Source organism: Trachypithecus francoisi, unplaced genomic scaffold, assembly GCF_009764315.1.
Source record: "Trachypithecus francoisi isolate TF-2019V2 unplaced genomic scaffold, Tfra_2.0 Lachesis_group13, whole genome shotgun sequence".
NCBI lineage: Eukaryota > Metazoa > Chordata > Mammalia > Primates > Cercopithecidae > Trachypithecus > Trachypithecus francoisi.
Genome location: NW_022681458.1, coordinates 130,546,132 through 130,559,164, shown reverse-complemented (window position 1 = coordinate 130,559,164; position 13,033 = coordinate 130,546,132). Strand labels below are relative to the sequence as shown.

General features: G+C 48.0%; 1 protein-coding gene across 4 annotated transcripts in view; it reads left to right on the top strand.

The window, feature by feature from the left end:
* LOC117095186 (POTE ankyrin domain family member I) overlaps nucleotides 1-13,033 on the top strand; it is a 58,745-nt gene that overhangs the window by 26,705 nt on the left and 19,007 nt on the right. For 3 of the 4 annotated variants that reach the window (XM_033231921.1, XM_033231920.1, XM_033231918.1), the window contains 2 exons: nucleotides 1,129-1,252; nucleotides 2,604-7,335. In XM_033231921.1, the coding sequence (XP_033087812.1) occupies nucleotides 1,129-1,252; nucleotides 2,604-3,932 (1,453 nt within the window). In that variant the 3' untranslated portion in view covers nucleotides 3,933-7,335. Of the gene's footprint in view, nucleotides 1-1,128; nucleotides 1,253-2,603; nucleotides 8,325-13,033 lie in introns of those variants that run through there. The other variant, XM_033231919.1, reaches the window with a different exon arrangement.

The following is a 13,033-nucleotide window of genomic DNA, read 5'->3' as shown; positions in this document are numbered from 1 at the left end:
CTCAGAGATCATTTGGTTGTAGTGGCTTTATTTCTGAGTTGTCTATTCTGTTCCATTGATCTATGTATCTAATTTTATACCAGTGCCACGCTGTTTTTGTTACTGTGGCCTTAGAGTATAATTTGAAGTCAGGTCATGTGATGCTAACATATTTGTTCCTTTTGCTTTGTATATCTGTTGCTATTCAGGCTCTTTTGTGGTCCTTCATCAATGTCAGCATTTTAAAATAACTCTGTGAAGAATGACATTGGTACTTTGGTAGGAATTGTATGGAATGTGTAGACAGCTTTGGGCACTATGGTCATTTTCACGGTATCAGTTCTTTCAGTCCATGAACATAGGATGGATTTTCATTTGTTTGCGTCATCTATTATTTTCTTCAGTGGTGTTTTCCAGTTATCTTTATAGAAGTCACTCACCTTTTTCATTAAGTATATTCCTAGGTATTTCACACTTTTTTGCAGCCTTTGTAAAAGGGATTGGATTCTTGATAAGGACTCTCAGCTTGGTCGTAGTTGGTGTATAGTGGTGCTACTGATTGGTATTCATTTATTTTGTAACTTCTGAGACTTTACTGAATTCATTTATCAAATCTCGCATTACCACCTGGGCTCCTACTCCTGTCGGATTAGCGGTGGCATTAGATTGTCATAGGAGTGTGACTCGAACCCTATTGTAAGCTGCTCATGCAGGGGATTTAGGTTCACTCCTTATGAGAATCTGATGCCTTATGATCTGTCACCATCTCCTGTCACCCCCAGATGGGACCATCTAGTTGCAGGAAAACAAGCAGAGGCTCCCACTTATTCTACATTTTGGTGAGTTATATAATTATTTCATTATGTATGAATAATAATAGAAATAAAGTGCACAAGGAATGTAATGTGCTTGAATCATCCTGGTACCATCCCCCACCTCAGGTTCCTGGAAACATTATCTTCCACAAAACCAGTCCCTGGTGCCAACATGGTTGAGGCAGCTGGGTTAACAGATGTGAGACCCCATTGCCTTGTCTAGGCTTCATGTGCAGATACACATTGTGTGAATGACATCTGATGGCGCCATCGTGCCCTGTAGATCATTTTAGGGACACCTCCAGTATTTCATGAAAATTAAAATTTCTTCTAGTGATGAACAAAAAGATACTCAGAAGCAAATTTCTGAAGAACAGAGCACTGGAATATCACAAGATGAGATTCTGACTAATAAACAAAAGCAGATAGAAGTGGCTGAAAAGAAAATGAATTCTGAGGTATTTTCTTTAGTTATTTTCAAATGTTTTTATGTGTATATATATTTAAGAAACGATGTATTTTGGAAATATAAAGGATTTTTAAGTCATATATATGTGTGAATATATTCTATATATCCTTTGTCATATGTCTACTTATGTACATAGAGGATAAAGCCAGGTTCTGAATTCAATTCCATTTGCCTGCAGCAGTCGAGTAGTGACCTTCACAATGGCCTCAATCCAAAGGAGAAGCATTTGATATTTTTCATAAGAATTGATGATCTTTCTAATATCAAAAATAAGTTTTGCCAGTAAAAACACATTTTCCAGTTTTTGGACATTAGTTTATTTTTTAAAAATATTAATAGAGAAGTGAATTGATTATTTTCACTGATAGGAAAGTCGGAAATGTATACTTGGGTCAGAGGCCACATTGTGGATGTTATTATTCTTGCTTTTGCAGAGAGGAACAGTTTGCTCCAAGAAGTTTCTCATTTCAATGCAAAGAGCTTTGAATACAATGGCGTGCCATGATATACATTTAGTGATAATTTATTGATAAGCATTTTGTTCCCAGAGAAATATTTCAGTGTATTTCCCTTATTTCACACTTACTACTGTTTCAAACATTGTAAAGAGGAAAGAAAAGTTATTGCAATGGCAAATAATCTTGTGATTGCTAAGAAAATCTCTCTAAGTTCTATCTTATTTACCATTCATATTTTGAAATAAAAGGCTTCTTTTGTATTTATGTATTTACACCAGAAGTGATTTTGTGGAGGATCACTAGAAGTAGCATCAGGAGACCTGGGGAAAATCCTGCATCTTGTATATATTTTTTGACCTCTCCTTTTAAGAATCGTGATCTTAAATGAGTTCAGTGTTGTATGTAGAAGTGCAATGCTTAGATGCAGACGTGTACAGGGTAGAAGGGTACAGTGCTTAGATGCAGATGTGTACATTGTGGAAGGGTACAATGCTTAGATTTAACCGTTATGAATAAATGTAACTCTTATAACTGAGTATAAAAATATTAGAAATGTAGAATATCGGTACGTTCTTCAGTAAAAGGAACTTAAAGAACTTTAACCTCTGGGTTTCTTTTGTAACTCAGAGAAAGGCTTTTCCAATTCTGAAATTCTTAAAAATCCTCTAGTGATTTATTTTTCATAGTCTTTAAATAAATATTTCAACTTTTTGGAATTTACACTCTTTTAGATTTGAAGTTTTGTCCAATGTTTTTCCAGTTAAATATCCACTATGGGAATTCTTTCATTATACAAATATAAATGTCATTCTTTAATTTCAGAAGAAATCATGATATGTCATTCTATTGAGTGCTAATTAAAAGTTCCCTTTGTTTACTTAGGTTTCTCTTTGTCCTAAGAAAGAAAAAGATCTCTTGCACGAAAATAGTACATTGCAGGAAGAAATTGCCATGCTAAGACTGGAGCTAGACACGATGAAACATCAGAGCCAGCTAAGAGAAGAGAAATATTTGGAGGAAATTGAAAGCATGAAAAAAGAGGATGATGATCTTTTAAAGGCTATGCAGTTGAATGAGCTCACCGTGGATGATGATACCGCCGTGCTCGTCATTGACAATGGTTCCGGCATGTGCAAGGCTGGATTTGCGGGCGACGATGCCCCCCGGGCTGTCTTCCCTTCCATCGTGGGGCACCCCAGGCACCAGGGCATAATGGGGGGCATGGGTCAGAAGGAGTCCTATGTGGGCAACGAAGCCCAGAGCAAGAGAGGCATCCTGACCCTGAAGTACCCCATGGAGCACGGCATCATCACCAACTGGGACGACATGGAGAAGATCTGGCACCACACCTTCTACAACGAGCTCCGTGTGGCCCCTGAGGAGCACCCCGTCCTGCTCACTGAGGCCCCCCTCAACCCCAAGGCCAACCGAGAAAAGATGACCCAGATCATGTTTGAGACCTTCAACACCCCAGCCATGTACGTGGCCATCCAGGCCACGTTGTCCCTGTACACCTCTGGCCGTACCACTGGCATCGTGATGGACTCTGGTGACGGGGTCACCCACACTGTGCCCATCTATGAGGGGAATGCCCTCCCCCATGCCACCCTGCGCATAGACCTGGCCGGCCGGAACCTGACTGACCACCTCATGAAGATCCTCACTGAGCGTGGCTACAGCTTCACCACCACGGCTGAGCGGGAAGTCATGCGTGACATCAAGGAGAAGCTGTGCTATGTCGCCCTGGACTTTGAGCAGGAGATGGCCACAGCGGCCTCCAGCTCCTCCCTAGAGAAGAGCTACCAGCTGCCCGATGGCCAGGTCATCACCATCGGCAACGAGCGGTTCCGCTGCCCCGAGGCGCTCTTCCAGCCTTCCTTCCTGGGCATGGAATCCTGTGGCATCCACAAAACTACCTTCAACTCCATCATGAAGTCTGATGTGGACATCCGCCAAGACCTGTACAGCAACACAGTGCTGTCTGGCGGCACCACCATGTACCCTGGCATGGCCGACAGGATGCAGAAGGAGATCACTGCCCTGGCGCCCAGCACAATGAAGATCAAGATCATTGCTCCGCCGGAGCGCAAGTACTCCGTGTGGGTCGGTGGCTCCATCCTGGCCTCGCTGTCCACCTTCCGGCAGATGTGGATCACCAAGCAGGAGTATGATGAGTCAGGCCCCTCCATTGTCCACCGCAAATGCTTCTAGGTGGACTGTGACTTAGTTGCGTTACACCCTTTCTCAACAAAACCAAACTTTGCAGAAAACAAGATGAGATTGGCATGGCTTTATTTGTTTTATTGTTTCAATTTTTTTTTTTTTTATTGGCTTGACTTAGGATTTAAAAACTGGAATGCTGAAGGTGACAGCAGTTGGTTGGAGCGAGCATCCCCCAAAGTTCTACAATGTGGCTGAGGACTCTGATTTTACATTGTTCTTCTTTTCAATAGTCATTTCAAATATTGTGAGATGCATTGTTTCAGGAAGCCCCTTGCCCTCCTAAAAGCCACCCCACTTCTCTCTAAGGAGAATGGCCCAGTCCTCTCCCAAGTTCACACAGGGGAGATGATAGCATTGCTTTTATGTAAATTACGTAATGCAAAGTTTTTAAAATCTTTGCCTTAATACTTTTTAATTTTGTTTTATTTTGAACAGTTTTCATGGCCCCCTTTTTTGTACCCCAACTCAGGGTGTATGAAGGCTTTTGGTCTCCCTGAGAGTGGCTGGAGGCAGCCAGGGCTTACCTGTACTCTGACTTGAGAAGAATTGGATGAAAGTGCACACCTTAAAAAAAATTGATTGAGGAATTTCACAGTATTTCAGTACAGTGGACAACTTAGCATTTTGACAACTGAGAATAAAATGCTTAGTTCTGGACAATGTAAGACACACCAAGGAAACACTGTAAATGGAAATTCAATTATGTCATTGTGGACTGGCTACTGGCTACTGCTCTACGTGATTGTGACCAAAGTCAGATAGCTGAAAGAGACTTCTGTCCAGAGAACAAGACATGAACAGGTTTATTTACGGAAAACAGTGAATTCTCATATATCTAACCTAAAAGATATCAGGTTCTTTCTGAACAAGTCTAATGTAGACAGTAAAATCAACAGGCTAAAAATTAAGCTCCATCAAACAAGATAAACTCTGAGAGAAAAGACAGGGCAGGCCACCATCTTTCCTGTTCAGGCAACTTAGTCATTCCAGCCTGCCCTGACCAGGGGCAGAAGAGATCCCGCAGCGCAGCGCAGCTGCTTTACCAGACTGCTTCTGTAAGCAGGCCCCTGATCCTGTTCTACCTCACTGGACAGGACCTCCCAACTGGGGCCTCCAGCTACCTCCACCAGCATTCCTTGACCAATGGAAATTTGAAATGTTCCTGAGACAGAGCTCCCAGAGAGAGGGGCAGGCCACCTCCTTTGCTGTTTGGATGACTAGCCGTTCTGGCCTGCAGGCTTTGGAGAGCCCAAGCTGACAAGGGGTGGAAAAGGTACCATAGCACAGCACAGCCACGCTATGAAAATGTGTCCAGCCTCTTGTTTACGTCAGTCACTGACCACATTTCTGGTCAGCGAGTGAAGTCTTTCAACCAGGGTCTCCGGCTACCTTGACTGCTGTTCTCTGGCTGACAGAGGTCTCAGGCCTCCCTGAGTCAGAGCTCCCAGGGGGAGGACCAGACTGTTTACTGTTTGGGCGACTCAGCCATTTCAGCCTTAGGGCTTCAGAGTGTCTGAGGCAACCAGGGGCTGAAGTGAATCCCCAGCACAGCTCAGCTGCTCTACAAAAACGTGGCCAGATGTTTTTTTAGAGCAAGTCCCTGTTGTTCTTCCTCCTGACTAGGTGAAACTTCTCCACTTGCCTCCAGCCACATCTTATAGGTGTGTTCAGATTGGCAACAGGTTCGCACCTCAGTGGTATAGAGCTCCCAGAGGAAGGGGCAGGCTATCATCTTCCCTGGAAAATACGAGGCAATTAGGGATGGGAGAGGACCCCCAGCATACCACAGTAACTTACAGAAAAGTGGCCGGACTCTCTGCTTGATGGGCAGGTCTTCCTGGCCTGGGCCTCCAGCCAGCCCACACCGGACCTATCAAGCCAGCAGCAACTGCCAGTTCCCTGGACAGAGCTTCCAGGAGCCACTGAAATCCTTTCTGCCACGGCCTCTGCAGTGGAACTGCCTTTGCTACCCTCAGAATATCAAGGGAGCAAAGATCCTAAGTGCCATAACAACACCTCCAATGAGCTGCAGTTTACCCAATGAATAAGCCAGTCCGTCTCCCACGTGCACGACACACCCTCCACTGCTCATCACCAGACAGGGAACCCTGGCTTGGGCCCACAGCACAGACCCTCCATCCTGGGCTGATCACACTAAGTGATTGCTGACACACATGTCTCCGGGATGGAGCACCCAGGATAGAAGCAAAGTGGTGGAGCAGCAAGTCAGGTGATGTGGAGCCCAGAGGGCAGGGACAGCTCTCTCTCTAGGGTCCACTTGCCCTTTTGAGAAACTTTTTCCTGGCACTTTAGGAATGCTGAGGTCAGACCAGCCACATCTCATGTGCAAGATTGCCCAGCAGAGATCAGATCTGAGAGTTCCCCTCTTTAAAAAGGGGACTTGCTTAAAAAAGAAGTCTGGCCACGTTTGTGTAGAGCAACTGTGCTGCGCTGGGGGTTCGCTTTTGAGAGAGTTCTCCTCTGAGACCTGATTTTGCTGTACTTGCCCTGACAGCACACAGGAGTGCAGCACACACCCCAACCTACACCAACTGCTATTGACGAAAAGAATTTTCAGCCCAGAATTTCATGTCCAGCAAAATTAAGCATCATAAGTGAAGGAGAAATAAGATCCTTTTCATACAAGCAAATGCTGAGGGAATTCAGTATCACCAGATCTACCGTATGAGAGCTCCTGAAGGAAGCACTAAATAGGGAAAGAAAAGACCACCACCAGCCACTACAAAATTGCACTGAAGTACACAGACCAGTGATGCTAAAAACCAACCACATAGACAAGTCTGCAAAATAACCATCTGACAGCATGACGACAGGATCAAATCCACATGTACCATTACTAACCTTAAATGTAAATGGGCTAAATGCTCCAATTGAAAGACATGGGGGCAAGCTGGATGAAGAACAATACCCATTGGAGTGCGCCGTCTTCAAGAAACCCATCTCACATGCAGTGCCATACATAGGCTCAAAATAAAGGAATGGAAAAAAATCTTTCAAGCAAATGGAAAACAGAGAAAAGCAGGTGTTGCACTCCTAGTTCCTGACAAAACAGACTATACCATTAAAGGTAAAAAAAAGAGAAGGACATTACAAAGGTGGTCCTGACATTTGAGAAATCTCATTGTTGCTTGATACCAACCTGGGCTATCTTTATTGCCCAAACCAATAGGATAATTTGCTGAGGTTGGGGAGCTTAACAGAGAGCCTCTGATCTCCCAAAATTTGGTTGAGATCTAAAGTTGATTTTGTTGTACAACTCTTTTCTGAAGTTTTACTCATTTCCAACAAGGAAGGCAAGTTTTCCTGCTTCCATGACAATGGAGAGCAGGCACCTCCTTTCCTGAGTTTCAGCTTGCTTCTTACAGGGAAGGTGAGTGTCAGTTTTTTTCCAGCTTCTAAGATGGCAGAGAACTATGACCAGCCTGAGCCTTATTTCCAGGTAAGTAGCTGAATTAGAGTTTTGTCTTAAAATTTTCCCTTGATGACTAAAATGTAAGATTACCCACCAGCTGCTTTTAATTTCTTCTTACCATTAGAACACTCAGTAATCATATGGATTGTGCATTTGTTAGTTTTGCTGAACTCTGTTTGTGTTTGGGATTTTATTGTTGTTGTTTCATTTTTCTCCCATCTCTTCCTGACTTGGTCAAATCTAAAGGAATGTTCCAAATTGTGGATAGCAAGGCATCTGAATTGGCTAAATCTCCTATGGCTGCAAAAACAACAACAATGCAACAACAATGCAAAACACAACAAAAAGAAAAAACAAAAAACGCCAAGAAAACAAAAAACAAAACAAAACAAAAAAACAAGTCGGGGTGGTCAGGTTCCCACAGCCCGAGTGGCTGCCACCTGACGGCTGATGGAGGTGAGACCTGAGGAAAAGCAGATGGCACTGGGACCGTACCGCTAGGGTTGAAAAACTGAGGTACCCTGAATGGCAGCAAATGAGGTTGGTAGCTGTTCCACCTGCTCCTGGCACACCCTTGCAGAGGGGGCTGGTTGCTCTTTGAGCCAGCTTGGCCTTGTCTGGCATGCACAAGCCTCAGTGCAACAACCGTGCTACAAATGAAACCATATAGAGGAAATGAGCAGCAGGCTCAGGAGCAGGGTGTGCGCTGCCTTTGGGGTCCATGTCTCAGGTCTGCTATGGAACTGCAGGGTTCGTGGTTACCAAGAGGTAGACCACAGGCCGTCTTGAGAAGGGCTTTATGTTCAAGTGCAGAAAGCAGGCAGGATTACCACCTAGGGGACTCGGCCTTCTGTGGCCCTGGCCAGACTTAGAATTTGGGACAAGCTGACTCGGAGTATCTGTGTGTAGGTAGCTGGAGCCTGTGAATGCCAGGCAAGGCCAAGCTGGCTCAAAAAGCAACCAGCCACCTCTGCAAGGGTGTGCCTAGAGTAGGTGGACCATCAAGCAACCTCACCCCATCAAGGAATCAGGGATGGCCAGGTTCCCACAGCCTGAGGGGCTGCCTCCTGATGGCTGATGGAGCAGAGTCCTCAGGAAAAGCAGGTAGCACTGGGGCCCTACCTGTAGGGTGGAAGAGCTGATATACCCTGACCGACAGTGAGTGAGGTTGGTGACTCATCCAGCGACTCCTGGGACACCTTGTAGAAGTGGCTGGTTGCTGTTTGAGCCAACTTGGCCTTTCCCGGCATGCAGAAGCCTCAGTGCAACATCTGTGCTACAAATGGAGCCATGTAGAGAAAACGAGCAGCAGGCTCAGGAGCAGGGGGTGCACTGCCTTTGGGGCTCCAGTCAGTGCCTCAGGGGTCATAAGGTACTGCATGCTTGTTGGTTGCCAAGAGGCGGACCACAGGCCTTCTTGAGGAGGACTTTATGTTCCAGTGTAAAAAGCAGGCAGGATTACCACCCTGGGGACTCGGCCTTCTGTGGCCATGGTCAGACTTAGAATTTCGCAGCAAGACAGGACAAGCTGACTTGGAGGAGTGAGTGGGTAGCTGGTATCTGTGGATACTAGGCAAGGCCAAGCTGGCTCAAAGATGAACCAGCCATCTCTGCAAGGGTTCGCATGGAACAGGTGGAGCAGTCAGCAACCTAGGTTACTCAAGGAAGCTGAGATGGCTAGGTTCCCACAGCCTGAGTGGCTGCCGCCTGGCAGCTAATGGAGCTGAGACTTGAGGAAAAGCAGATGGCACTGGGACCCTACCTCTATGGTAGAAAAACTGAGGTACCCTGAACGGCAACAAATGAGGTTGGTAGCTGTTCCACCTGCTCCTGGCACACCCTTGCAGAGGTGGCTGGTTGCTTTTTGAGCCAGCTTGGCCTTGCCTCGCATGCACAAGCCACAGTGCAACTACTATGCTACAAATGGAACCATATAGAGGAAACGAGCAGCAGGCTCAGGAGCAGGGTGTGTGCTGCCTTTGGGGTTCCAGTCCATGTCTCAGGGCTCCTATGGAAATGCAGGCTTGTTGGTTACCATGAGGCAGACCACAGGCCATCTTGAGGAGGACTTTATGTACATAAAGTGCAGAAAGCGGGCAGGATTACCACCCAGGGTACCTCGGCCTTCTATGGCCCTGGACAGACTTAGACTTTGGGACAAACTGATTGGGAGTAGCGTGTAAGTAGTTGGGGCCTGTGCATGCCAGGCAAGGCCAAGCTGGCTCAAAGAGCAACCAGCCACCTCTACAAGGGTGCACCTGGAGCAGGTGCACCATCCAGCAGCCTCAGCTACTCAAGAATGCAGGAATGGCCTGGTTCCCACAACCTAAGTGGCTGCCACCTAATGGCTGATGGAGCAGAGGCCTGAGGAAAAGCAGACTGCATGTTGAACTGTTTAATCCATCTTAAGTTAATTTTTGTATAAGGGAGATGGCACCAGTTCATGCCTCAGGGCTCGTGTGGCACTGTAGCCACAGAAGGCCGAGTCCCCTGGGTGGTAATCCTGCCTGCTTTCTGCACTTGAATGAAAAGTCCTCCTCAAGACAGCCCGTGGTCTACCTCTCGGCCCTACCTTTAGGGTAGAAGAACTGATGTACCATGTCCATCAGCGAGTGAGGTTGGTGGCTGGTCCACCTTCTCCTGGCACACCCTTGCAGAGGTGGCTGGTAGCGCTTTGAGCCAGCTTGGCCTTGCCTGGCACGCACAAGCCTCAGTGCAACTACCGTGGTCCAAATGGAACTATATAGAGGAAATGAGCAGCAGGCTGAGGAGCAGGGTGTGCGCTGCCTTTGGGGCTCCAGTCAGTGCCTCAGGCCTCGTATGGCAATGCGTGTTTGTTGGTTGCCAAGAGGCGAACCACAGGCCATCTTGAGGAGGGCTTTATGTTCAAGTGCAGAAAGCAGGCAGGATTACCACCCAGGGGACTTGGCCTTCTGTGGTCTTGGCCAGACTTAGACTCTGGGAAAAGCTGATTTGGAGCAGTATGTAAGTAGCTGGGGCCTGTGCATGCCAGGCAAGGTCAAGCAGGCTCAAAGAACAACCAGCGACCTCTGCAAGGGTGCGCCTGGAGCAGGTGGGCCAGCCAGGAACCTCAGCTACTCAAGGAAGCAGTGATGGCCTGGTTCCCACAGGCTGAGTGGCTGCCACCTTATGACTGATGGAGCAGAGGCCTGAGGAAATGCAGATGGCATGTTGAACTGTTTAATCCATCTTAAGTTAATTTTTGTATAAGGGAGATGGCACCAATTCGTGCCTCAGGGCTCGTGTGGCACTGTAGCCACAGAAGGCCGAGTCCACTGAGTGGTAATCCTGCCTGCTTTCTGCACTTGAACATAAAGTCCTCCTCATGATGGCCTGTGGTCTACCTCTTGGCCCTACCTTTTGGGGTAGAAGAACTGATGTACCATGTCCATCAGCGAGTGAGGTTGGTGACTGGTCCATCTGCTCCTGGCACACCCTTGCAGAGGTGACTGGTTGCTCTTTGAGCCAGCTTGGCCTTGCCTGGCATGCACAAGCCTCAGTGCAACTACCGTGCCACAAATGGAATCATACAGAGGAAATGAGCAGCAGGCTCAGGAGCAGGGTGTGTGCTGCCTTTGGGGTTCCAGTCCCTGTCTCAGGGCTCCTATGGAACTGCAGTCTTGTTGGTTGCCAAGAGGCAGACCACAGGCCATCTTGAGGAGGACTTTATGTTCAAGTGCAGAAAGCGGGCGGGATTACCACCCATGAGACTCGGCCTTCTGTGGTTCTGGCCAGACTCAGACTTTGAGACAAGCTAATTCAGAGTAGCGTGTAAGTAGCTGGGGCCTGTGCATGCCAGGAAATGTCAAGCCGGCTCAAAGTGCAACCAGCCACATCTGCAAGAGTGCACCTGGAGCAGGTGAACAAGCCAGCAACCTCAGCTACTCAAGGAAGCAGTGATGGCCAGGTTCCCACAGGCTGAGTGGCTTCCACCTAATGACTGATGGAGCAGAGGCCTGAGAAAACGCAGATTGCATGTTGAACTGTTTAATCCATCTTAAGTTAATTTTTTTGTATAAAGGAGATGGCACCAGTTCCTGCCTCAGGGCTCATGTGGCACTGTAGGCCACAGAAGGCCGAGTCCACTGGGTGGTAATCTTGCCTGCTTTCTGCACTTGAACATAAGGTCCTCCTCAAGACGGCCTGTGGTCTGCCTCTCGGCCCTACCTTTAGGGTAGAAGAACTGATGTACCATGTCCATCAGTGAGTGAGGTTGGTGGCTGGTCCCCCTTTCCTGGCACACCCTTGCAGAGGTGGCTGGTTTCTCTTTGAGTCAGCTTGGCCTTGCCTGGCATGCACAAGCCTCAGTGCAACTACCGTGCTACAAATGGAGCCATGTGGAGGAAATGAGCAGCAGGCACAGGAGCAGGGTGTGCACTGCCTTTGGGGCTCCAGTCGGTGCCTCAGGCCTCGTACGGCAATGCGTACTTGTTGGTTGCGAAGAGGCAAACCACAGGCCATCTTGAGGAGGGCTTTGTGTTCAAGTGCAGAAAGCAGGTAGGATTACCACTCAGGGGACTCGGCCTTCTGTGGCCCTGGCCAGACTTAGACTCTGGGAAAAGCTGATTCATAGCAGTGTGTAAGTAGCTGAGGCCTGTGCATGCCAGGCAAGGCCAAGCTGGCTCAAAGAGCAACCAGCTACCTCTGCAAGGGTGCACCTACAGCAGGTGCACCGTCCAGCAGCCTCAGCTACTCAAGGACGCAGGAATGGCCTGGTACCCACAACCTGAGTGGCTGTCACCTGATGGAGCAGAGGCCTGAAGAAAAGCAGATGGCATGTTGAACTGTTTAATCTGTCTTAATTTTTTATAAGGGAGATGGCACCAGTTCATGCCTCAGGGCTCGTGTGGCACTGTAGGCCACAGAAAGCCGAGTCCACTTAGTGGTAATCCTGCCTGCTTTCTGCACTTGAACATAAAGTCCTCCTCAAGATGGCCTGTGGTCTGCCTGTCGGCCCTACCTTTCGGGTAGAAGAACTGATGTACCATGTCCATCAGCGAGTGAGGTTGGTAGCTGGTCCACCTGCTTCTGGCACACCCTTGCAGAGGTGGCTGGTTGCTCTTTGAGCCAACTTGGCCTTGCCTGGCATGCAGAAGCCTCAGTGAAACAACTGTGGTATAAATGGAGCCATGTAGAGGAAATGAGCAGCAGGCCCAGGGGCAGGGTGTGCGCTGCCTTTGGGACTCCAGTGAGTGCCTCAGGGGTTGGAAGGCACTGCATGCTTGTTGGTTGCCAAGAGGTGGATCACAGGCCGTTTTGAGGAGGACTTCGTGTTCAAGTGCAGAAAGCAGACAGGATTACCACCCCGGGGACTTGGACTTCTGTGGCCCTGGCCAGACATAGAATGTGGGCCAAGGCAGGGCAAGGTGACTGAGCAGCGTGTAGGTAGCTGGACCCTGTACATGCCAGGCAAGGCCAAGCTGGCTCAAAGAGCAACCAACCAACTCTGGAAGGGTGCACCTGGAGCAGGTGGAGCAGCCAGCAACCTCAGCGACTCAAAGACGCCAGGATGGCCAGGTTCTCACAGCCTGAATGGCTGCCACCTGACGGCTGATGGAGGTGATACCTGAGGAAAAGCAGATGGCACTGGGACCCTACCTCTATGGTAGAAAAACTGAGGTACCCTGAACAGCAG